This window comes from Epinephelus fuscoguttatus, linkage group LG23 (genome assembly GCF_011397635.1).
Source record: "Epinephelus fuscoguttatus linkage group LG23, E.fuscoguttatus.final_Chr_v1".
Lineage (NCBI taxonomy): Eukaryota > Metazoa > Chordata > Actinopteri > Perciformes > Serranidae > Epinephelus > Epinephelus fuscoguttatus.
Window position 1 is genome coordinate 6,215,342 of NC_064774.1, and position 25,950 is coordinate 6,241,291.

At 43.6% G+C, this 25,950-nt stretch overlaps 2 protein-coding genes across 3 annotated transcripts in view; one reads left to right on the forward strand and one right to left on the reverse strand.

Moving 5' to 3' along the window:
• Positions 1 to 1,529: 1,529 nt before the first annotated feature.
• On the forward strand, positions 1,530 to 17,097 carry LOC125883414 (toll-like receptor 2). Its single transcript, XM_049567683.1, has 12 exons — positions 1,530 to 1,632; positions 3,813 to 4,081; positions 5,175 to 5,331; positions 6,385 to 6,534; positions 8,906 to 9,112; positions 9,528 to 9,650; positions 10,100 to 10,250; positions 11,235 to 11,399; positions 12,592 to 12,771; positions 12,857 to 12,997; positions 13,079 to 13,587; positions 16,048 to 17,097. Exons 2-12 carry the CDS (start codon positions 3,814 to 3,816, stop codon positions 16,460 to 16,462), a joined length of 2,466 nt encoding a protein of 821 aa, XP_049423640.1. The 5' UTR covers positions 1,530 to 1,632; position 3,813; the 3' UTR covers positions 16,463 to 17,097.
• A 5,426-nt stretch (positions 17,098 to 22,523) lies between these two features.
• Positions 22,524 to 25,950, reverse strand: part of LOC125883415 (serine protease FAM111A-like) — an 87,249-nt gene continuing 83,822 nt past the window's right edge. For both annotated transcript variants that reach the window (XM_049567684.1, XM_049567685.1), the window contains one exon: positions 22,524 to 25,878. In XM_049567684.1, the coding sequence (XP_049423641.1) occupies positions 23,998 to 25,878 (1,881 nt within the window). In that variant the 3' untranslated portion in view covers positions 22,524 to 23,997. The remainder of the gene's footprint in view (positions 25,879 to 25,950) is intronic.

Here is a 25,950-nt window from a genome sequence, read left to right on the forward strand (position 1 = left end):
ATGTTAATAAAATATCATCAGCATAAAGACTGGCTTTGAAATCATATTCATTCAAATTAATACCAGTTATATTTTTATTGGCTTGCATGGCACAGGCCAGTGGCTCTAATGCTAAAATAAAAATGGCTGGTGAGACTGGACAGCCCTGTCTTGTAGATCTAAAAAGTTGAAAGGGCTGAGATATCATACCGTTTGTTTTAACACGAGCAGTTGGTTCATTGTACATTGCCTTAATCCATTGCATACATATTGGGCCAAAACCAAATTTGGATAATACATGAAATAAAAAAGGCCACTCTATTCTATCAAAAGCTTTTTCAGCATCCAGCGATATTGTTACTGCTGGATGCTGAAGAGATGAGGCTCTTGACATCACATGAAGGAGTCTTCTCATATTATTGGAGGCAAGGCGGCCTCGAATGAAGCCGACCTGGTCCAGATGTACCAATATGGGGATTACCTGAAAAGACGTCTTTTGACGTCAGCATGATACGCGGCCGGTCGCCGCGTCGGTTGACAAAGACAAAAGTTAAGGTGGTGGAAGGGTCCAAAAAACAAAGACTTTCACCCAGGAGGGCGGCATTCGTGTCCCGAAAGATTGAAGCCAAACCCTGTTCTTTTCTCCTCAACCCAACCACGTGTGTGTGTTTGCTAAACGTAACCACGTGTGTGTGTTGGCTAAACGTAACCACGTGTGTGTGTTGGCTAAACGTAACCACTTGTGTGTTGGCTAAACGTGTGTGGTGTTTTGAAGTTTCATCACCAAAATATTTCGAATATTCGTCAACTAAAACCTTTTAAAGTTTGACAGACTAAAATGTTTTGAATTAAATTAAATTAAAATTAAATTATGAATTTTCAGCGACTAAAACGTTTGGAATTTTTGTTGACTAAAGTTTCATCGACTAAAATGTTTTTTGACGTTTAGTTTTGAAAACAAGATTTAAACTATGAAAGACCAAAATTACTAAAATGTAATTAAAGCTAAGAAGCATTTTTGTCTCAAACCGAGACTAAATCTAAAATAGTTGTCAAGATGAACACCAGGCCTAACCATAAGCTTTATCAACGAGGAAAGTCGTGTTTATTCTTGAATACGGAGACGATGTTTAAAAAAGGAGACGTTTGCATGTTACATCATTACTAATGATCACATGGTTATACTTCCTGATGCTGAGCGGATCTCACTGTGGTTGTGGTCCTGTACATGGTTACACCTTATTATGCAACAGAAACCACATGTAAGATAATAAAACATTGGGCCGCTTTACTTCCGCTTGTGTCTGGAGTCATAATCAATGAGGAGTTGATCAAATTCAACTGATTGTTTTTATTGCAGTTCAACTGATATCTGCAAACAAGGCTGAAAATGTGCTCAAGATGAATTCACGGTGCTTCTCTTCACATATCGTCATGCACTGATACACTCCTACAGACACACACTCACACGTTTCCCCCTGAAAGTATATTTACATGCTCACTACCTCTTTTCACACTTGGCCCCAGTGCCCCCAGGGTGTCTACTTCCTCTCGTTATACTCATACAACTTTAAACTCCTTCTCTTGTGTCTCTGCTCTAACTATAAAAGGCTTCCCCTCATCATCAGGAGCCAGCTCTGCAAATAAAATCAGGTAAGGCAACAGATTTAAGATAAAATCCTGGAGCAAAACATTAACTGTACTTTGTAAACGCTGTCATGCCTGACGTCTGATCGATCGTTATCGCTTCTCTGTTTTACAACAGCAGTTATGACACCAGAAGTTGTTTGGTCGCGTCACAGATAAACAGATGAATGACAGAATAAAGGAAGCACTTGAGATAATGCTCTGCCCCTGTGCCCCTGGGCAGAATCTCATTTACTGTGAGTAGTTCGATAAGTAAAAGACAAACTGATCTCCAAAAGACATGAAGTTAGAGACAAAACATTTCCTCAGTGTTTCAGTCAAGATGGTTTTTAATTCTAATCTCTGACAGTTTCAAAATAACAAAAAAAGAAAAGGTCCTGAAGCGAACGTTTGGGCCCCCTGCATGGTCTGTGCTCAGCAGCGCCCCCTGGTTGTCTCCAGCTCAGAGTCTCTCAGTTCTTTGCTCTGCTCTTTGAGCTCTGTCCACAGATGGTTAATGATGTCATGGTCAGGGGACTGTGAGGGGCGTGGCCTAACCTTCAGCTGGCTCCTCCTGAGGGCGTCCATTGTGGATTTGGAGGTGTGTTACAGATCATCCTCCCTTTGTCTCATCCGTCCACCCCCGTCTGTAACAGGTGTCCCTTTGTCTCATCCGTCCACCCCGTCTGTAACAGGTGGACAGGTGTCCCTTTGTCTCATCCGTCCACCCCGTCTGTAACAGGTGGACAGGTGTCCCTTTGTCTCATCCGTCCACCCCCGTCTGTAACAGGTGGACAGGTGTCCCTTTGTCTCATCCGTCCACCCCCGTCTGTAACAGGCGGACAGGCGTCCCTTTGTCTCATCCGTCCACCCCTGTCTGTAACAGGTGGACAGGTGTACTTTTGTCTCATCCGTCCACCCCCGTCTGTAACAGGTGGACAGGCGTCCCTTTGTCTCATCCGTCCACCCCCGTCTGTAACAGGTGGACAGGTGTACTTTTGTCTCATCCGTCCACCCCCGTCTGTAACAGGTGGACAGGCGTCCCTTTGTCTCATCCGTCCACCCCGTCTGTAACAGGCGGACAGGCGTCCCTTTGTCTCATCCGTCCACCCCCGTCTGTAACAGGTGGACAGGCGTCCCTTTGTCTCATCCGTCCACCCCCGTCTGTAACAGGTGGACAGGCGTCCCTTTGTCTCATCCGTCCACCCCCGTCTGTAACAGGTGGACAGGCGTCCCTTTGTCTCATCCGTCCACCCCGTCTGTAACAGGCGGACAGGTGTCCCTTTGTCTCATCCGTCCACCCCGTCTGTAACAGGTGGACAGGTGTCCCTTTGACTTATTGTCTCCAAAAAGCATCAGTTTTGTCTCGATGTCCCTTCACAGACCTGTGAGTCTGAATGTAGTGGTGAGGACACAGGACAGGCTTTCTCATGAAGGTCATACCTGTCCAGGTGTGTCTGCACAGTACAACAGTGCACCACCACCACTCTTCCTCTCTCACACAGTTTTCAGCTTGACCTCAGTTCATCTTCTACTCACTCAACTACTCACAGTAAACACAATTCTGACCAGGGATGCCCAAACGTTTGCACGACACCGTATGAGAAGGAGTTCATGAAGGTTCCTCTTTGTACATTTAAAAGGAACAAATCAGACCCATCACAAAGTGTTGTAGGCGGGGGAGGGGCGGAGGGGAGGGAGGCAGTGGTGAATCTGCTGCACCTGCACAGAGCCCTCACTTTTAGGAATGCCATCTTAAAGCTTCACCTGTTCACCCAAAACACCCAGAACTGCCATGAGCAGTGAATTCGTTTTCAGGGGCAAAGTATGTGCACATTATTTCTCTTGACCTACATTCTGACACATGAATTTGCGACGCTGGCAACACTAAACTTTGGGGGAGCAGAAGGCCAGAGGGAGCTACCGTAGCTTGTTAGCTGTGTGTCATCATCCACTTTTATAGACTCTCATCTGACAGAGTATTTAGTGCCAGTGCACTGCGTATAAAGGTTTTGTGAAAGTGGCAATATGTTACAGACTTCCTCTTTTATCAGATCCCAGTTCCTCCCTGATCTTCTTTCAGTTCCTCCACGCGTCTCTGCATCCCTCTGCTGATTCAGACTCGTTCACTATGTATCACTTTCTCACTCGGTTCACTATCTGATTTATTCGTCCACTCGATCACTCTTTCCTTTCCGTCCTTACAGAATGAGACAGCCGACCAGCCTTTACTTCACGGTCCTCTTCCTCCTCCTCTCCCTCTGCTGGGGTCAGAGGTCAAACCCAGACGGCGAGAGGCCCTCCTGCAATCGCTGCAACCGGCAGCTCTCCTGTCACTGTTCCCACGGAGGATTCACTCGTGTTCCCACGGTGACAGATCGCGCCCTGACGCTTGATCTCTCCTTCAACAACATCACCGTGTTGACCGCTGATGATCTGAAGGGACACCTGAGACTGAGGGCTCTGAGTCTCCACGGTAACGCTGATGGGATTTTATTGGGTTTACAGGAATAGATCTAGCCTTGTCTGTAAAAAAAAAAGAAAAGATAAATGAATAAATGTGCAGAGTGCATGAAATGTGAGATTAATGTATTCACAATAACTGATTAATTAAGAAGTCACAACATTGCTGAGGTCCATATTTGTGTTAAGAGGATATTGGACAGATCTTTTTTATTCTTTTTTAAACAAAGACAGAAAGCGCTCGTGCTGGGCCCTCAGACTCATGAGACCGGTCATCTTCACTGTGACATCATCATGTTCTGCATTAAACACTTTAACAACAACAACAACAACAACAATGTCATCAGCAACTAACAACACAGCCCGCTCTCATTCCAAAGTTGTCAAGTACCAACGCTTTGTCAGTGATTTCTGCATCAGACGCCGATGCCAAAAGTCACCTTACACATTGGTATGGTATCAGTGTGTAACATGGTTGGACAGAGCATTTTGCAGTGTTATGATATGCTGTTGGTCAGCTGGATGGCGCCAGTCATGATGGTATGATACGCCATTGGACGACGGACGTCACGCAGTGAGTAACAACGTAATATAAGGATCAGGAAAGTCTCGATGGGGCAGGTGGGAGGGGCAGTGGATGGATCCAACAAACCACAGACCTTTACCCCCGAGGCTGGTGTTCACTTCCTGTATGACTGTAGAGCCAAACCATGATGTTTTCTCCAAACCTAACCACGTGCTTTTGTTGCCTCGACCTAACTTTTGTTGACGTCCCAGCGTTGGCTGTGGTGTCCCAGAACGTGAACAGCAGGTGCAGAAGCATACCTAGCGCGTCATATGTAGACTTGAAAAGCGAATGCAAAGTGGCGATGTGTGATGACTTTGGAATGAGAATGGTTGAACAGTGATGATGATAATCAGAAAAAGAACATAAACAATGCTGAGGAGAATATTAACACTGACAGAAATATTAACAACAACACAAACAGGAATGATAATCAGTGGTCCAAGGATTGACCCCTGTGGAACCCCTTTCTGTTAGAATGTAGGGTGTTTTTATATGTTGATATTACTATGGTATATCTTCTTCTTCTGCTCACCTCCAGGTAACAGAATAGCTGTGATCCATCCATCAGCGTTCGACTCTCTGTGGAGTCTGGAGGAGCTAGATCTGTCTGACAACCAGCTGACTGCTCTCAATCACACATGGTTCAGCAAGCTGGGAGCGCTACGGGAGCTCAACCTGCTCAACAACCCATACAGGTAAGGGGCTCAGGTCACAGTAAAAAGGTCATCGACTGTTTATAAAGATACACACTTCCTCCTACTGTATAAAAATGAAGTCAAAACATCCCATCAAACATCATTTAGACAGAGTCTGCTCGGCAGAACTGCAGTATAAAGGTCCAGACCATAAACCCGTCAGACCAAATCCCAAGCAGTGCTCCTAATAGAAAGCACACTGGTACACACAGCTGTCAATCATGTCATGATGCCACGCCCCTTTTAAAGCATCAAATAACAAATTAAAACCCAAACTCAGACAAATGAACCCTTAAACAAACATCAGCATGATAAGAACCACCAAAAATGACAAAAAATGATTTCTGGGAAAAAAAATGACGTGAAATTTGAGTTTCTTAGTTTGACATATATCCAATCTGCTGATGTGGAGGGGGCGGGGTTTATGACCTCTGCTGCATGTTGGTGAAGATTTTTAGTCATCCAGGTCAGGGTAATCATGAGTGTTATATCGCAGGCAACTGGACTTGCTTGAGTTTCTTGAAGATGTTTCGCCTCTCATCCAAGAGGCCTAAGTTTGCAAGAGAAGGCAGACGGTGTGAAAGAGGCGTAAAAGACGTCCTCCACATCAAACTGGAATGACCATCTTTAAACAGAGGAGGTGGCCTACGACACCACTTACCATCCACCTACAATGCAGTGTTGGGATCCCTTCCTAGATGATTTAACATCCACTCACACCTGGACCCATCTGACCCTAATGACACACAAGATGGCTCAACGACTCACATGTGACCTTAACGACTCTGTAAGGGTTCACACCTACACAGGGTTTAAAGCCTGCTCTGCACCAGACTGTTAGAACTGAGGAAGCTTCTTGGATGAGAGGTGAAACATCTTCAGGAAACTCAAGCAAGTCCAATTGCCTATGTTATAACACTTATGCTGCAGCCAGCCACCAGGGGTGATTGAGATGTTTTGGCTTCACTGTTAGAAAGTTGTTATTCCATCTATCTTCATGTGCAGTCACTGATAAAGACCCAAGTCCAAAGACCAAAGTCTTGTGTCCCGCAGCTGCCTGGGCTCTCCTCCAGTGTTTCAGAGTCTGGTCAGGCTGAGGAGGCTAAGGTTTGGAGGTCCTGCTCTGGAGGAGCTAAAGAGAGGAGATCTGTCTGGAGTCACTCAGCTGGAGGAGCTTACTGTGCACGCCAACAACCTGACGAGGTGGGAACTGACACTGTTTTTGTGCATTAGTGTTGTTACATGTGAGCTAAATGTCCCCACAAGGACAGAAAGATTATTTTTGCCCCTTCCTTAGAAGGTAATTACAGCTTCTATGGGATTTTACAAGTTTGGGCTTTGGCGACTCCTTGTGGTTGTTTTGAAAACCACACTGCGGCAGACGTGGAGCTACATCAGGGTCAAAAGTTTTGTACTTGAAAAAATAAAATTTGAAACTGAAAATTCATGTGTTGATCTTGAATTTTGAAAAATACAACAATGTATTCAAAATAAAAATAAGTGTATGAAACTTTTTTCAGGTTAAATATAATGTTGATTCACTTTGGTAATTCTTTTAAATGAATAATTTATTTTAACTTTTCACTTCCATATATATTTTAACATTTGAGGTCTCTCTACTCACCTGATGCCACAAAAATCACCTGGAGCCAGGTCAGGTGAGTAGGGAGGTGTTTTAGGATTGTTTCCTTTTCCCCAAGCTCAAAGGTTTCATCCAGGGGACACGTCTGGATGTGGAAGCATCAACAGGGCCGTGACGATGGAGCTGTGGACAATCACACTTTCCAGCTCTGACAAATTCACCACTTAAAAGATGTCACAAAAAATGTATGTTGTCACAAAAACGACCCCTTAATGTTTGTTATGATTTCCCAAAGCTTAGTTAACATTTCTCAGCTGTGTGCTGGGTGTATGGGCTCCAGCAGATTGACCCGACCCCCCGGACGCCATCATCGCAGTGGACACTATGCTGCGTTCACAGTGCTATGTGGAAATCGGACATATCAGCACTTAAAATGTGGCTATTGATCTGCAAAATCTGGCATAATTTATGGCTCTTATACCGCAGTTGGTGCTCAGTAAGAAAAAAATAAGACCTCAAATGTTAAAACATATATGAAAGTGAAAAGTGAAAATAAATTATTTATTCAAAAGAATTACCAAAGTGAATCAACATTATATTTAACCTGAAAAAATGTTTCATATACTTACTTTTATTTTGAATACACTGTTGTATTTTTCAAAATTCAAGATCAACACATGAATTTCCAGTTTCAAATTTTATTTTTTCAAGTACAAAACTTGAGACCCTGATGTAGCTCCATACAGACGGCACAACACATCAGTCAGTCCGTTTCCATGACATCAGAGAAAATGGATTGATTGCGTCAGCCATGTGAACATGTTAGTGTGACTAACACACCCAGATCATGTGACTAACACACTCAGATCATGTGACTCCTGCATGTATACAGTCAATGAGACCCAAACTGGCCGAGGCGCTCTGAGCATGCTCCACAGTTTCTGCCCCGAGCTTTGACCCGGAAGTCACTTTCAGTGAAAATTATTCGAAAAAAAAAAAAACTGAAATAAAAACGTGGTGGGAGCAGATTGAGTAGGACTTCCTGTATGAGAAAGTTTGTGGATTCAAATCTGGTGTGAATCCTGACATGATTTATTTTCTATCTAATGGGCCCTGTGATTTGTACTGTATGAGGATGACAAACGCTTTGCATCACATGATCCAAATTTAGCAAATGAATTATACTCACAGATGACGGGACACATTATGAAGTATAAGCAAGTTAAATGATGGAGCTGGTGATAAGGTTGGCAGGGACAGGAAGTCCAAATGCCTTGAGAGATGGATTAACACATTGGCTTTGGTCTTTTTATGGGAACTGTTGACGGTAACAAAGACATAGAATATTCCCAGACTTATCCTTTAAAATGTATGGAGGGAAAATGTAAGGACCATCCATCCATCCATCCATCCATCCATCCATCCATCCATTTTCAACCGCTTATCCGAAGCTGGGTTGTGGGGGCAGCAGGCTGAGCAAAGTATTCCAGATCTCCCTTTCCCAACAACACGTTCCAGCTCCTCCTGGAGGACCCTGAGGTGTTCCCAGGCCAGATGAGATATGTAATCCCTCCAGCCTGTTCTGGGTCTGCCCCGGGGCCTCGTACCTGTTTGACATACCCAGAACACCTCTAACAGGAGGCACCCAGGATCCTGATCAGATGTTGAACCACCTCAACGGACCTCTTTAGATGCAAAGGAGTAGCGGCTCTACTCCGAGCTCCCTCCAGATGTCTGACTCCTCCCCCTATCTCTAAGGCTGAGACCAGACACCCTACAGAGGAAACTCATTTCAGACAGGTGAGGGTTGGGACATAGACAGACAAGTAAAACAAAAGCTACCACCAAGTTAAGGTGGAGGTTCTTGGAGGCGACACGTAAGGACCAAAGATTGAAGAACTGAGTATTGAACCGGCAGGCTCTCATGCCCTTTAAAGGTCTTACTATTCCCATCTTTCACTCTACCTCTCCTGTGTCTTCCTCTCTCTGCAGGTACGAGTCCGGTACTCTAGCATACGTTTGGCCGTTGGGTTGTGTCACTTTGAGCCTCCACAGTCCATTTCTAACAAACACGTCCTTAGCCTCAGCTGTGCTCAGGGACGTGTCGTACCCCGAGACACCTCTCATACTAGAGGACATCCATCTTATTGGGAATCTGTCTGTTCAGCCCTTCAGAGAGTCAGCCAGGAGGAGAATCAGGTTTGTCCACAATCTCCTTCTCTTCTGTCTTAGCACTTGTGCAGCACTGAGCAGCACACACTGCAATGCCAATGGTAACAAAAGCTCCTCAGTCATGCTTTTTGGGCTAAGAGTGCAGTCACTTTACACTATAGATCAACCATGAATTGAAACTGAGAATAATGGGAGGGAAATGTAATTAAAGGGAAATGAATGCAATATTCTCAGTATAGCTGCAGCACCTCTTGCTCCGCAGTCGATGTCAAACTTCATTTGAAACCAGCAAAACGTGGAACTGAGAGACATTAATGTATGCAGTACTCAAATATTGTTGTTTTTTGGGGGTAAGCGTGTAAAACTGTGAAATGCCACATGACAGAAAAATCACTTTGACACAGAAACCAACCACCTGCTCCTGTATGATTTCACTCTTCAGGAAAATTACCTTCCACAACTTTAGGGTGTCTGATGAGGCCATTGTTAACCTACTGGAAGAGCTGGATGGCGTGCCGATCACCGCCTTAATCGTGGATAATGTCACGCTGACAGGCGAGGGCAGGTAGGAAACTTCAACATGACCTATCAGATGCCATGTTCAAATATTAGCAATTTTCTTGCTAGACTCTGCAACTTTTTGACAAAAACATGCCTAATGACAAATGAAGAGCATCATAGCTGAATTAAATGGGCGTCTTTCCAGCGGTGAAGTAACCCTTTAATAGCATTAATGGTACCTGAATTACATTCAGGGGAGGTCCTGTTATTGTGAACGCTGGCTCACCAGAATAGCTCGCTGGCACATTTAAAATATTTGTCAATTTCACCTGTGCTTTTCCTCAAAATGTCGGCTGTAATAAAAGGGTCGTGTCATGAATGGACAGTTAAATGAATTAATAGTACTTAGTAAAACTACTTCACACTAAAAAAGTTTATATCCAGAGGTGAAGTGTTGCTTGAACGAATAACTGCATGACGTGTGACGGTTTGTTGCTTCTCGACTGGTGGTAGGTGGGAACCAGCCAAATGGTCCGATCTTAAAAGCGTAGACGAGTTCTTCGTACGAAACACTGTGGTGCTGGACGTCTTTAAGTTTGTCTCATTTCTGAAGCTGGGATTTCTGCTGAAGTACCCCAGGAAGGTGTCTGTCATAAACTCTCAGGTAAGGAATATAGCGTGCGTAACATGTGGTAACTACTACATCAGTCCATTACGTACTGTTCCTAAAGCAAGGAATCTGAAAAAGAGGGAAGGTTCATGACGTCAGTGACAGCATTCTACATTCAGTTTTAGAGGGACAAGGAGACACAGGCCATGCTCTGGCAGCTGAAAGAGTTAAATATTTTAAAATACATGGATGGGACGAACACACGGGATTGAGATTGTTTGGTCTGTGACATAATAGGTCAACAGGAAAAAGGTCCAATACTAACAAGCTGAAAGGGGGCATATCTCCACCTATCGTAGAGGAGTCGCACATACTTGGCTCAATAAATGGATTCCCCTCCCGTGCTTGTATACTGGGACGCCTTTCACGTCAGCCAAGGTCACCTTACAGAGCGTAGAGGATAAAAGACATCGTTAAAACAAAACATCAAACAAAACAAGTGTAGTGCAGTGTCCAGTTAGAGTGAATATGGATTGTGCCCAGGGGGAGGAGGTAGATGATGAACAGAAGTGGACCCAAGACTGACCCCTGGGGAACACCGAACACCCAGACTTGTGGTTCCTTAATTACACAAATTGTTGACAGGCGGTGAGGTATGATGTGAACCAGGAGAGTGCAACACCAGTGATCCCAATGCCAGCCAGGCGGTCCAGACTTTGTGACAGTGTGTGGTCTCAACAGAGAGTTTGCATGCTAACATTAGCTCGGCAGCATTTTTAAGTCGAAGGTGAAACAGCACAGATACGATGGGTTATTGTGGGATTTGTCATGCCCCCCTTTCCCCTAATTAACTTCAATAGAAGTGGCACCAAAGTCTGGCATCACTGCTAAATCCGAATGCTGTCACTGATGTGCTGACTCTTCCTTCTCCTTGACCTGAAGCAGAAGGTCACAGCATTTAAAAGAAAACAACAAATGTCTAAATTTTGAAATTTAAAATCATGAGGATGATTTTAAAGTCAGGACTTCTCCCCTTAGGTGTTTCTGATGCCGTGTGCAACGTCCCAACTGCTGGTGAGCCTGCAGTACCTGGACCTGTCCGACAACCTGCTGACTGACATGACTCTGGAGGAGTCGCTGTGCAAGGGAGACAGCTCGCTGAAGGACCTCCGAGTTTTAAACGTCAGCGGGAACTCTCTGAAGGTGTTATTATTTTTTTAGTTTTCCCATTAATTCATATGTGTTTTATGATTTTATTTCATAGCTACAAAGCTACAAGCAATTTGAAGTTGTTAGCACATTTTTTTACCACACTTATTGGGAACAGAAAATAAAAGCAAATGTTGCAATAACTAAATCCGTCCGTTTGATAACTTTAGTATTTTTCAATCTGGACCTGGTGTTTGTGTCTCAAGCTCATTTCCCACTGCACAAAAACCCACTAACACCGGCTAACATGTGGCTGTTTTATTTATTGGGAAAGGCTACAAGCGGCTTTCACTCCAGGGTCAAATGATTCTGCAGTAGTTACAGGTCAAACGTCTCTACAGGTTTGGGACTCACTGTGCAAATGAGACTGACACAATGTGAGGTGGTATTTATTTTAGACGTGACAATTTCGGCCGAAGAAAACGGACTCAGTGTGCGAAGGCCTTTAGTCGTAGCCTTGAGATGAAAATGTTTTAGTTTCAGCCACTCTTAAGTCATTTTTATCATTCATAGTTTTAGTCGACAAAATTTCAGTTCAAACATTTTAGTCCTGATGTTTTTGATTTTTAAACTAATCCAGTGAGGCTAATTCATGCATCATTATTAGAATCAAGGTGACAGGTTGGATGAGAATTTCATTTAGACAATTATTTTCTACAACTCCAAATAATTTCTCCACACTGTCATTTCTCCAGCGCTGTTTGACAGGTTTAGTTTGGTTAGTCCACCACGCACATTTTTGTCACATCTCTTTATAGACTTCATCATAGTTTTTTTATCAAGATCTTTTTTTTGTTTTAGCTCACTGTCACGTTTTTGTTGTGGAAATTTTTCATCATAGTTTTCGTTGACACAAATCAACACTGGTTGTCAGACACTTTGAATAAAAATCTGAGCCTGTCAGTGGCAGAAACCAACACTTTCAGACAACGTAAGCTGGCAACACTGCAGCCTGTTTCACCGCTGCCAGCTGCAGCGCGCTCTCTCGACATTGCAGAAGTTTCAAACATTTCTGTTCCCATCAGTCACTGAGACACAAAGACTTAAGAAAATAAAGTCCAAGTTGAAAAATACTAAAGTTTCTCTTTAAGTACAAATCCACGAATACTCATTAAAATGAAGCCCCAGGTTTGAAGAAGAAATGTCCTGAGCTGCTTGAAGACGTGTCTGTCCCTTTGCTGTCCAGTCTCTGTCCGCAGTGAGCCAGCTGGTAACAAAGCTCTCCAAACTCACCCACCTGGACATCAGCAGGAACGGATACATCTCCATGCCTGCAGGCTGCTCCTGGCCCTCCACCCTGCGACACCTAAACATCTCTGGGGCTAAACTTGCAACCGTCACCCCGTGTCTTCCTGCAACTCTGGAGGTACTGAGAGTGGACCATGTAGCAGTCATACTGACAGGTCTGACACCATCACAGCTAAAAACACCTTCACCTTTTACTTTATCAGGTGTTGGATCTGAGCAACAACAATCTCAGAAGCTTCACCCTGGCCCTGCCCGCCCTGAGAGAGCTCCACCTCTCTGGGAACAAGATACTGAGGCTGCCCCCTGGGCGGCTGTTCCCCAATCTGCAAACACTGACAATACAGGTGAGGACCAATTGCATCTCATATTTCTTCTTCCAGTTCTCTTTGTGTTTCCCAGTGTGACCCCTCTCTGTTCTCCCACAGTCAAACATCTTGAACATGTTCGCCCGGTCAGACCTCCAGTCGTACAGTCGACTGCAGGACCTCCAGGCGGGTCAGAACAAATTCGTCTGCTCCTGTGACTTTGTCAGCTTCTTCCAGTCGGCCATCAACGGAGGTGGAGACATGCATTTAACAGACGGAGAGGAAAGCTACACCTGCGACTCTCCTTTCGAGCGGCATGGGCATCTGGTGGGTCAGGTCCACCCCTCTGTTGTTGAGTGCCACCGGGTTTTGTTTGTGTCCGTGAGCTGTGGGGTGGCGCTGTTTGTTGGGACCCTGCTGACTACTGTGCTGTGGCGCCTCCATGCGTTCTGGTACCTCAAGATGATGTGGGCGTGGCTGAGGGCCAAGCGCAGCTCCCGGCGACGACGGCAACGCAGAGATGAGGAGGGTTCAGAAGGGTTGCTATCCTATGACGCCTTTGTGTCCTACAGTGAGAGAGACGCCAGCTGGGTGGAAAACTTCTTGGTACCTGAACTGGAGGAGCCAAGGTAACATCAGAGGTTTATTAAAAATACTTAAGAATGTTTCAGCACAATTATGTGTGTTTGCTAGATTCGGGGCAATGTTGTCAAGTCACTGCAACTTTCAAAATCAAATCTGACAGTTTAAAAGGGGCTCAATTAATTGTAGAGCTGCACACAGCTTGTTGATTCTGTGTATCATGAGGCTGCTGCTGCGGGACTGCAGCTCACAGTGACAGGGCTAACTGTTAGCATCACACAGCTAACATTATCCATGTTATTTACAGGTTTAATGACAATCAAGATGTTTTGATGTTGGATGTTAACTGTTGCTTTGCCCAAACGGCAAAATATGATGAGAAGTGATGAGATCACATGCTGTGTTAGCGTGTGGTATCCATGCAAATAGAGCAGGCGTTCTTTCAGCGCTGTGTCCAACGGCATTAAGGCCCCAGGTCCAGCCAAGTGGGTTTTTTTCCAGATTTAAACACGAGGAGCTCCTCAGGAAACATCCAGCCAGGAGCGTTTGAGAGTGTTATGGAGGCAGCGTTTATTCAGCTTTGGTTACAACTAGTTGCTTTGATATGAATATCTATGATTCTCCACATGTTGTCACAAGGTGCAGCTCGTGCTCTGGATGAAGGGAAGGCAGAAGTATGAACTGAGAGAGGACGGGCCCTCAGTCTTTGTGGGTTCATACGAGGAAACATGTACAAATATATATACAATATATTAACATATTTGTCTTCTGCTGTTGTTGTTTAGCACTTGTACATTTAAGATATGAGGGTTGGTCTTTGTGATATTTGTCCGTCCTGCATTGCCATAGAGCAGCTGCGTAAAAAGTAGTCTCGCCACCAGACAATCATAGATCTCTGCCTTCTGATAGTCTGGGGACACTCCTTTCTAAAGTGTATTTAACACACCGGAGAAAAAGGCCGGCAACAAAGCAACGCCTCTTGCATTTTTGAAAAGAACACGCCCTCCTGGAAATGTGCGCTCCCCCTTTTCTCGTCCGCCAAAGCCAATGTGTAGTCCGGCCGGACGGATGAGTCATGGCCTTGTAAAAGATTATGTTTGTTTCTTTTAGTTGGCAAGAATGTGTTGCCACAAACGTGACAAACATCCACTAACTTTGGTGGCGTTTTCTGCAAATGCGTACCGCTACACGTGTTTCTAGTCGGACTATGTTTACGAGCACAAGAGTTCAGCGAGCCACCGAAGGACCGCCCTGCAGATTTACTACTGGTTCTGCAATGTTGGCAGTTTTTTTAAACTCTGAAATTGTATCCGCCCATCTAAACACAAAATCAGGGAGAAAGTCATCAGTCTTTAGTTAAGCAGAGCATCTGAAGACTGACTTGTGAGTCTACGTAAAAAAAGCAACAGTGACGAGGGCAGCATTTTACGCAAAGTTCAACATTTGGCTTACTCTCAGCGCTCTTGAAATAAAAATAAAAATGACAACTCATTCATCCACAAAGATCTACACACAACACGATCTCCTTGGTTGTCCAGTTGACATGGTCTCCTTGAGTTAATGTATCCGACACTTTTTGACCACAGTCCCTTAAATTTCTCTGATTGCATTTTTATAGTAAATGTTAATCTCTCCATGATGTAAATTTCATGAACAGTTTTTAACCAATCTTCTCATGTTGGAGCGTCTGATTGTAACTACTTCCTGGTCGGGGCTTTCTTTCCTCTAACAAGTTGTGCCCCCACAATTTCACTCTGAAAATGAGCCTAAAAACATTTAGAAAAGTGGCTGTGACATCAGACATTTCAGATCCTCGAGGAATTGGTTTGTTAGTTTGCAGGGTATTTGAGCTAAAAAGCTACCCACCAGATTTAAGTGGAGTTTGGTAGATGTGGCGCCATGCAACATTTCAACGTATCGAGAACATGAATGAGCACCCCACAGATGAGGTCACATCCTCAACATTCAGTCACATAATTAATGTAAAGTTACGGAGGTGAGCTTTAGGAAAACAAGGTGTTTGGTGAGCACGAACCTTGAAATGACTCGAAGTTCACACAGTTCTGAACACAGGTCTCGAGGGGAAAGTCTTGGGGTAAAGTCTGGGTTTTTGTGACCCATCCACCGCCCCAACCTGCTTCCATTCAATACTGCATGGGACTGCTTCTTTGCATCTGATCGCAGCCTTTCAAATGTGTGGGATATACGAATTTGGGTGTGTCATTTTCGTAGGAAAACATCTGAACAGTTTTGGGCATTTCCAATTTGCTACATTACTCATACCCTCTGAATGAGGTACACGAGTCCAAAAAGCTTTTAATATCTCAATATTAGTTTGGTACAAGATGCTCAGTGCAGCCAAGATGACTTTTACAAAAAACTTTTGGAAGTGTTCAATTTTTGGTCAGACTGTTTTATTCCTTTCCTCCGATGAATTTCATCCAATGTATACCACACATGGCATGAATAAAGCCGCCCCCTGTGCTCTCTGGTTTCTACTCTTTCAGTGAGAACGATGGAGACTCTGTGAACCCCAGACCCCCCCGGCCTCTGACCCTGTGCCTCCACAAGCGGGACTTCCTTCCTGGACACTGGATTGTGGACAACATCATAAGCGCCATGGAGCGCAGCCGGCGGACCATCTTCATCCTCTCTGAGAATTTTGTCCAGTCTGACTGGTGCCGCTACGAGCTGGACTTCTCCCACTTCCAGCTTTTTGATGAGAATGCCGCCAGAGACGCGGCCATCTTGATCCTGCTGGAACCGCTGTCCAAGGACGACATCCCCAAACGCTTCTGCAAACTGCGCAAACTCATGAGCTCCACCACCTATCTGGAGTGGCCTCAGGACGAGGAGAGGAGCGGGGAGTTCTGGAGGAGTCTCCGCAACGCTTTGAGAGGAGATGACGAGGAGGATGACTGAGGGGGAAGACGAGGTGAGGGTGAGGAAGAGTCAACGCAAAAGGACAAGACAAATGTGGAGTGAAGAAGAGAAATATTAAGGAGTAGGACTGCTTGAACAGGAAAGATTAGAAGCCATGGAGGAGTAGGACGGAGGACATGAGGTGTAGATGAAGAGAGGAATGTCGCAGATGAGATGAAATTTTTTTGCCAAAGTGGGCTGAAAGAAAAAAACTCGCAGGGTCACAGTATACTTCATATAAAGCTTGTTTTGTTTTGTCTCACATCTCGTCCTCACACACCTTTGCAACGTTGGAAACGAGGGAGAGCGTATCTGAAAATTTCTGTAACTTTCTGAAACCGACGTTCTGACTTTCACACCCACTTCAGTCTGAAATGAGCGGTTGTTTTTTTTTCCTTTGTTTTCGTCATCTGCATTAATCAGGACTTTTTGGTTTCTTACAACCTTCGAAGATTCAAGGGTGTTATCGTATCAAGTGATATTTTGCAAGAGTTTGTCAGTTTGTTTAATTATAATACAAAAATAAAGAGTGGTGGTAACTCCTAAAACAATAACAGTGTGTTTAACATTTATTTTAAGTCATAAATTATCTTTTGTTTTGTTGTAAATTTGTCGGTACTTGAAAAACATTTATAACACTTATTATTTGTTACCTGAGGTGTGGTTTAAAGTCACATCAACTGCACATCAATCAGTAATATTCTTTGTAATAGTCTTAATCATGTTTTCTTATTTTGAAAGCAAGGAATGTCAAAGTTATAAGAGGCTTTTAGCTTGACTCAAATTGAAGACAATGCTGCAGCATCAGTTGCAGGTAGTGTGGTGAGATGGCCACTTGGGGGAGCTGTTGGTTTGCTGCTTCTGATACAACCTGAGGACCTCAGTGATGTGAAATGGATTTTTGCAACAGTAAACAGCTTCAGCACTTACAGGAAGTCAGGAAAAGTAACAGCGGTGAGGACCAACTCGCCTCGTCTGTATTCCTGCTTTTATACAGTACTGTGCAAATGTTTGAGGCAGGTATGAAGAAATGCTGTGAAGTAAGAATGCTTTCCAGTTTAATTGTTTGTGGGGGTTTTTTTTTTTCATTTTACAAAATGCAAAGTGAACGAACAGATGAAAAATCTAAATCAAATCAGTATTTGGAGTGACCACCCTTTGCCATCCAAACAGCATCAGTTCTTCTAGTTACACTTGCACAAAGTCAGGGATTTTGTAGGATCATATCAGGTGTCTGATTAACCAGTCATACCAAGCAGGTGCTAATGATCATCAGTTTCATGTGCAGGTTGAAACACAGCCGTTACCTGAAACAGAAACAGCTGTGTAGGAGGCTTCAAACTGGGAGAGGAGCAGCCAAACTCTGCTGCCAAAGTGAGGCTGTGAAAGACGTCACAGGTCAAACACCATGACGAGACTGAACACAGTAACAAGACACAAGTCACACTGCATCAGCAGGGTCTCTCCCAGGCAAAGGTTTCAGACTGTTCAAGAAGCACAAAGACACAGGCAATGTTGAGGACCGTAGATGCCGTGGTCAGCCAAGAAACCAGTGGGACCCAGGTACATCCATCTACTGTCCGCAGAGGTCTGACCACAAGTGGTTTCCATGGAAGAACTGCGGCAAAAAAGCCAAAACCTCTGATGTGAAAACAAGTCCAACTAAGCAAGAAAACACAGGAAGTGGGGAAACTGCAGGAAGATGGCAGCAGGTGTTCTGGACTGATGAGTCAAAGTGTGAAATATCTGGCTGTAGCAGAAGGTGGTTTGTTCGCCTTAGGCCTGGAGAGCAGTACGGTAATGAGTGTCTGCAGCAAACAGTGAAGCATAGTGGAGGTCCTTTGCAAGTTTGGAGCTGCACCTCTGCAAATGGAGCCGGGGGTTTGGTCAGGATTAATGGTGTCCTCAATGCTGAGAGATACAGGCAGGCACTTATCCATCATGCAGTACCATCAGGGAGGCGTCTGAATGGCCCTAAATTTATTCTGCAGCAGGACAACGACCTGAAACATACAGCCAGTGTCATGAGGAACTTTCATCAGCGTGAAGAGGAACAAGGAGTCCTGGAAGTGATGATGCGGCCCCCACAGAGCCCTGATCTCAACATCATCTGGTCTGTCCAGGATACATGAAGAGACAGAAGATCTGTGGGTAGTTCTCCAAGATGTCTGGAACAACCCTCCCAGGGGCGTCGTTTCAGCAGCAGCTAAGGTATGGCAATATGACATGACGTCACAGAGCTACTGATGATGGAGTTTCAAAAATATGAACTTATATAAAACTTCACTTTGGTCTTTGACCTGTCAGAAGTACATACTATGCTATTGAAAACTGTTTCAAAGGACACAAAGCTGTTTAATACCTCATGTCTGCATGTAATGCACGACTTGGTGAGAGCAGTGAAAACATCGGACCTATGTCGGCGCATATTTCAGCACCACGGACAGTGAGCGGACGTTTAATTATCATTATTTAACTTCACAGAAAATAAAGAAAATAAATTAATTACAAGCTCATTTCTAGAAGATAACCAAGGGGTCCGGTGTATGAAACACAGTAAAACAAAGGCCAATTTGGCCAATACTCTAAGCCTATAGGTGAATTTATTGGAGTGTCTCCAGAGACTGAAAATACAAGCTCAACATGCCGACATGAAGAAAAAACCCCACATACAATCAGACGGGCTTCGAGACAGGCTGTCTGCAGCAGCAGAGCAAAATGCTTTTACAACACACAGATAACTCACATAACTCATAACTCGTGGAGTTATTTTCCAAATAGTAGCCCGGGCGTTTATTTCACAAAATGGATTTTGACCCCAGGCGTTTAAACGAACCAGGGGCTATTTGCTCAAGGCTTTTTTTTTTTCGTTTTTTTGCACCGACCTGCACCAGGCCGTTATTTGGTTACAGTTCCTGTCCAGTATGTTTTTAGTGCAAAAATACTGTATAATGTAGGGGTGAGTTCCTGTACAAAAATCTCTAAACATTTAGAGTAGGTCATTGTTTTCGTGTACACGGGTTTCACCGCTGGGTGGTGCTATTGCATTATACCAGTAAAACCCCAGTTATCCGAATACCAACCGAACGGGCCATTTAACCAACGGTTACAGGCCGCCACACCAAAATATCGCCATCCCGACGGTCCGCCATCCCGAATTCTGGTCCCTGAGTCCTGACAGTGAGCTATGGCGAGCCTGTAGAAGCTGTATTCCCCATGCATGTCAGTGATTTTCACCGGGGACGCACATGAGTAATTCAGGCTGATATTACCTGTTTTTCAGCGAACTCTTATGGTAATTTTTATTAAAAGACATGGCATATAGGTCCACAGTAACTTATTGTTATTATTATTGGGTCTTATAAGAGTGGGCTACAATGAGTACTGGGCCATCAAATCACAGCATACGCAGTGAGAGGACACGGAATTGTGTGCGCTTTTACGCACGCGGGTGTAGGCGATCACGGATATTTGATGTGGGAAAGATGTAGCCAGATGTATTACCTGTTTTAGATACGTGGCTGTCTGTCCGTCCGTTCGTCCGTCCGTCCGTCCGTAGTACGAGTCATGTGCACCACTTCACCACCGACCCGTGCGTAAAAGCGCAAACAGTTCCTCAAGGAGGAACAGCCATGAGGCAGTGAATGAGGAAATAATCGCCCGGGTGTTTAATCGGACCGGTGTTTAATACGCAAAATGGGGTCAACCCCCCGGCAGCTATTATTTGCCACCGGGCGACTATTTGGAAATATGTAACTCACATAACTCATAACTTGCGGAGGAGCGAAGTGGCGAACAATTTGATTCAATAACACTGGTATTCACTGATGAGCATGTTATTGACCTATTTAAGTGCAATACAATGAAAACAACCAGCCAGTGCGCCTCAAGTAAGATGACTACAGAACCTCTCTCTTTTTTTACTCCCAATTCCAAGGTATGGCCATACCTAAATGACGCCTATGAACCCACCTGCAGAGTTCCTTCAAAATCTGTGTCCAAGTGTACCTGGAATAACTGAGGAAGGGTGGTCACACCAAATACTGATTTGATACAGATTTTTCTTCTGTTCTCATGTAGTTTAGTGCTTTCTACTGTTTAGTCGGATTGCATCACTTCCTGTGTAGACCGGATGTTGGTGAACAATGGTCAAGTTGAAGGCTAAAAGTTTGTAGCTGGAGTTCAATTGTCAATCTGGTGTCATCTGGTCGTTCCTCCTAGCAGAAGCATTGCTTGTAAGTTGTTCATATGTATACAGTTTCCTTCAGATATTGACCAGTATTTTTGCTAATGTTAAAAGTGTAAGGTTTATTTGGCCACCTAACTGCCAACCATTCGGCCTAGTTGTGTGAGATACTGTTCACATGTGACTGCAGTATTGTGTACATCTTTGGGGTAAATTCATATGGCTGTTAAGGTGGTTAGGCAGTATTGTGGGGATGTTTGTACTGATGTTTGCATATTTGATTGGGTGTTAATGCTAAGTGGACCACAGGGTGGAGGCCTAATCACTTTGCCTTTGCCTGCCTTACCATTTGAATGTCGGCCAAATTGGTGTTAGAGTCTACTATTTCTTAGTATCCTTTGTTACTTATTTTGTTTATATTTGGTAGTGATTGGTGGTGATTGGAAATAGGATAATTTATCTGGGATCCATTAATATTTGGTAAAAGCAACTTATCTTCATTTAGATAAATTTACATTATTGTCTTTTGTGCCTTTGTTATTTTTTCAGTTTCACTCCTAATACTCAACTATATGCATATTGGGTCTGCAATAAAAAACGGAGCTAGAATGCTACATCCTGACTTTCGAGTTGTTTGTATGGAGTTTGGCTGGCTGTCTAGTTGAAGTTAAAACACTTCAGCAAGGACAGTACAGAGATTGCGTCACACGCTGCTCACGCATGCACTGTGTTCTGGGCCTAAGAGTTTTACGATCACCATGTTGCATCACCATGTTTCTACAACAACTGAATGGACAAACCAAACTCTGGCTCCACATAAGGGCATTCGGCCGCTGTAGTAAGAAGCCCAACTGCAATGTGTAGCCCGGAGTTACGCTGGTTAGTAACATGACACGTCTTTACTGAGCTTGTCTTGGAGAGAAAGAGACCTCTGCTGATACTTCAGCTCCCGTTAAAAACTACCTGAACAATGAACGGTGAAGGAATTCTGGCCAGCAGAAGTTTGTAGCTGGTTACAATCTGAAATTCACCACTAGACGCCACAAATCCTCCAAACTCTGACACACTTCACCTTTAATCTCAACTGACTGTTTTCAAGGCTCACAGCAACTAATCTTTCTGTGCAGGTGAGGTCGTCAGGTCGTTGGGTATGGTTACACTACACTTAACAAGTAATCATTCTGTTTCACACTGACTCACACTGAAGTCTGTATGACAGAGAAATTTAAGCACATTTTCTGAATCAGTGTGATCTACAGCCTGTTAATAAGCAGGTCAAAGGTCACATGGCTCAACACTGACTGTAGACACACTGCTGCACTGTGTTAATGTGTCATTACTGTAGCCTGTGTCATCACCATCACACTACCAGACTATAAAGGAGTGGTAGTGTAAAGGTGCTACGACCGCTTCAGAGAAATCAACAACAGGAAACAGATTATGAAGTGAACCAAAGTTTTTAATGTAAAGCAAACAGAACACAGTGACTGGAAAGAGCAAGACTAACATAGTAAAAAATAATATAATTCAGTACAAGATTAAAAAAAAGGACAAAATAAATGAAATAAAATGACAGCCTGTTCATGTATCATTTACATTTTATATGTCATTTACTATGAATACTGGAGTCAGTGAATTGTGACATGATTTGATCACTGAAAGCAAAACAAGTGATATAGATCAAAACAAAACAAAACCCAAACCAGAAATTAACAGTGAAATATAATGGCAGCTCAATTAAGGAGCTTCAACAAACCTTCACCAACAACTTCACAGCAAATAGTCAGAATTACTGTGTGCCAACGACAGAAAACATACTGTCATTCAAAGACACAAAAGGCTAACAGAGTTTACAGTTAAAGGTATACTGTTAACGAACTGCCTAAAAACAATGTAGGGACTCAAACAAAAGTAATTCCTCTCAATCAGGTACGACCCACAGAGACTCTGTATTTTCCTCTTGTTTTGCTGTGTTCGGGGCGTTCCTTGGTACAGCGCACACGTGAGATCGGGATTTTATAAAAAGGTAACGACCAGGTGCCGAACTGAAAGCAGCACGCATCCAAGAGGAAGCGACGGAAATTGTGGACACGGCCGAAAAAAAATGGAAATATAGCAAAGCGAAATGCCTCGTATTGGCTGGTGACTGTTAACAAACAGAAATCAACCAGTCCTGCATAGAATACCTTCACTATAGTATACAGTTACCTGAGATATTGACATATTATAGTTGCAGTGGTTACAGTAGTACAAGTAAAACACCGAAACAGAACAGGAGGCACAAATTGGGAATCACAAAAAATTCAAACTAGTGTGTCAAAGGTCAGCTTGGTTGTGACATCATCATGGTTTAACGTCATATCTCAGGAACAGAAGGGGAGACATTTGGTCAGATCTGTGTGTGAAGCATCCATGTTTTCACTGACCTGGATGGAGACTGTCAGAGACACTGGACTGGTGGTGATTCTAGTTCTTGGTAACATGATTATAACTAAGAAACTGAGACTCAAAGCCTCATTAACATTCACGCATCACACAGAAAAGTTATAATATACAATAGCAACACTGAACAGCTTCAGCACTTCAATGAAATCAGTAAAAAGTAACAGCAATGTTTTCTGAGTTAAATTAAAGTTGTTCGGACAAAATTGTAAATTCTTTAGTAGTGTTAGCTTAAAGAAGCCTCGTGAACTATTTTCTTTATTTTATCACACATGGTGTAAAGACTGTGTTTTCAAACCTTTGTTAAGCAGAGCGCGCCATTCAGTGGGCTCAGAAAGTAAGGAAAATGATCCATTAGGCTTCACTTGGCCGTCACTACCATTTGGAACAGGTGTGAGCACATGTTTCAGGCATACCCCAGCCTTTAGTTACGTATTATCTGTAATTTAATTCAGTTTTCTTTAGTTCTGAGGTTTGTAAACAGACTAAGTGCTAGATTTTAATTTGATCTCTCTCTGAGAAGTGGACAAATTGATTTTTAATGAAATGCAAAAAAAAAAAAACAAAGCAGGAGGTTCAAAGATAATGAAGTCTAAAATATCAAAAACAAACAAACAATTTTATTTTCTCTAAACTCAACACCAAAAGCTGAACCGCACCAGAAAAGAAAAAAGTCATACAACTGTGGTCGTTCTATATGATTTTGGTTATGTATGATGTTTACTTTAATTAGCACATTGGGTCTACGCCTGTTGAATGAGCTATATGAATAAATTTGACTTGACAAAGATGAATTTATCAGGTCAGTCGATCGTTCAGTTGCTGCTCGTATCATCATACTACAGCCTAGAAAATAACCTATGCAGCCAGTTGTGTTTTTATCACTTGCTGAGGAGCCTCTGAATACTCAGTTAGTATCCATTGACTCAATGAAGTCTGAGTGGTCCTCTGGGTCTTCTGGCTCAGGCTTGACTACAGAGGAGCACTCAAAGACTTTTTCTAAGTATGGGTTTTCCATTGCTTCTTCCTGAACTCTCTTCAACAGCTCCTCATCTCCACTTTCCTTCAGCTTACTCACAAAGTGTTCAAATATAGTGAGCAGAGGTTGGGCGAACTCTATCACACTGTCTGTGGTGTTTTCAGGCGCAAGGTGAAATCCTGCGGTGTGCAAACCAAACACTCGGCCGTGAGCATCAAACACTGGGGAGCCAGAAGAGCCGTGATACATGAAAGTGGGGTAGGTTACTACATTTTCAGCTCGACTTCCTTTCATTATGCTGTCAATGCCTTGCGCTTTGATATAGAGTCTGATTTGATGGACAATGAAAGGATTGTATGGTTTTAAATAATCACTGACAGCCTGCTCCCTCTTCTCTTTCTCAATGATACAGGTTGGATCCATTTTTTTCACCTCTCCTGCTGGGTGACCAATCAGACAGGCTCCACCATCCAGAGGCATCGGACCAAAGTGCTTCAGGAGCCCTGGTGGCACATTTTCGTTTTGAGCCTCTAGGTCAAGCTCAAGAACGGCATAATCTAGTTCTAGATCATAACTGAATACAACATCTCTCTTAACACTGAAGCTGATCCAGTTTGATTCTGAGTCTTGATTTTCATAGTTAAACCGTGCAATAACTTTTAAATATTTCTGCCAGTTATCGATTTTAGATTCAAAACCTTGTTTGAATAAGTGGGCATTGGTCAAGATGAAGTTATCAAACAGCACAAAGCCTGTGCCAAGAACTTTGACAGATAATAAATCTATTTCCAACAGACAAACTGACCCGCCCAGTTCTACTAGCTTCCTGACTGTGTCAACTTCACTAAATGAGTTTTGGATCTTTCCAAAGTCTTCCCTCTTCAGGTCTAATGTTTGCTGGTAAGAATCACCTGGGAACTGGTTCTCCATCCATTCTCTCAGACTTGGAAACTGACGGCAGACATAGTCATTGATCCTTTGAACCATGATACTCTGCTGTCCTGCAGCGCTGACACTACTGCCACCCTGTTGTCCTACAGCGCCAGTATTGCTGTCGCTTTGCTGGTGGACAGTTCTTGCACCTCTTGCTCTCCGTTGCACAGCATTGCTGGCAGTGTTTCTGCTCTGTTGGACTTCATCTGAATTTGGTTCTCTGGCTGTATGGGAATCACCTAATGTATACTGGTTGGCCTTCTGATCTGCCGGTTGCCCTTTTCTTTTCTTTTTCCGTGGAAGACATAACTTGAGTTTTTTCTGATCTAGGGTGTCAACCTTCTGTGTATATTCAGTGAGGCAGCTTGGATTGTCATTGTCAGACAGCTCAAAGACACCAAGGTCATTAATGAAGCGACCGTCCCTTTTCAGAGCCTCTTCCACAGTCATCCCCTTCTGCCCATAGACACACAGATACTTGAACTGTTTGACAGCTTTGCTTCTAAAAAGCTTCTTTTGTTTGGTGTTCAGCCCTCCCTCTCTATCTATGTAGAAGACAGAATATTTCTCTCTTGACTGTATTGGGTTGTATAGTTGGTCTTTGGCTGCCTCAACTATTTCTGCCTCACATGATATGATCAGAGACTCACCATCCCTGATACAAGTACAAGGGAAATGTGTTGCAACAATAGATGCCTTATCCTCTTTACCAAGCTGAATCACAATGTTTTCATCTGCACACTTCCTCATCTTCTTACTATAATTCTCAGTTGATTTTAAAACCTCCAGCACTGTGCAAGGTCGATCACAGGCAATAGCGTATTCTTTGCGGTCAGTAGGACTGAATTTCACGGTGAAGCGATGTAAATGTTCTCCCTGCAGGAAACCAGAAAGAAAAACGTTACATGCCATTGTTGATGTAATAAAATGCAGACTTCTTGTCATGCT

Bases quoted from the DNA above. Each gene is read 5' to 3' on its own strand.
- LOC125883414 (XM_049567683.1), top strand. From the start codon at position 3,814: ATGAGACAGCCGACCAGCCTTTACTTCACGGTCCTCTTCCTCCTCCTC. The intron at 11,400-12,591 runs GTGTTATTATTT...TTTGCTGTCCAG, and splicing joins TCAGCGGGAACTCTCTGAAG to TCTCTGTCCGCAGTGAGCCA. The intron at 13,588-16,047 runs GTAACATCAGAG...CTACTCTTTCAG, and splicing joins CCTGAACTGGAGGAGCCAAG to TGAGAACGATGGAGACTCTG.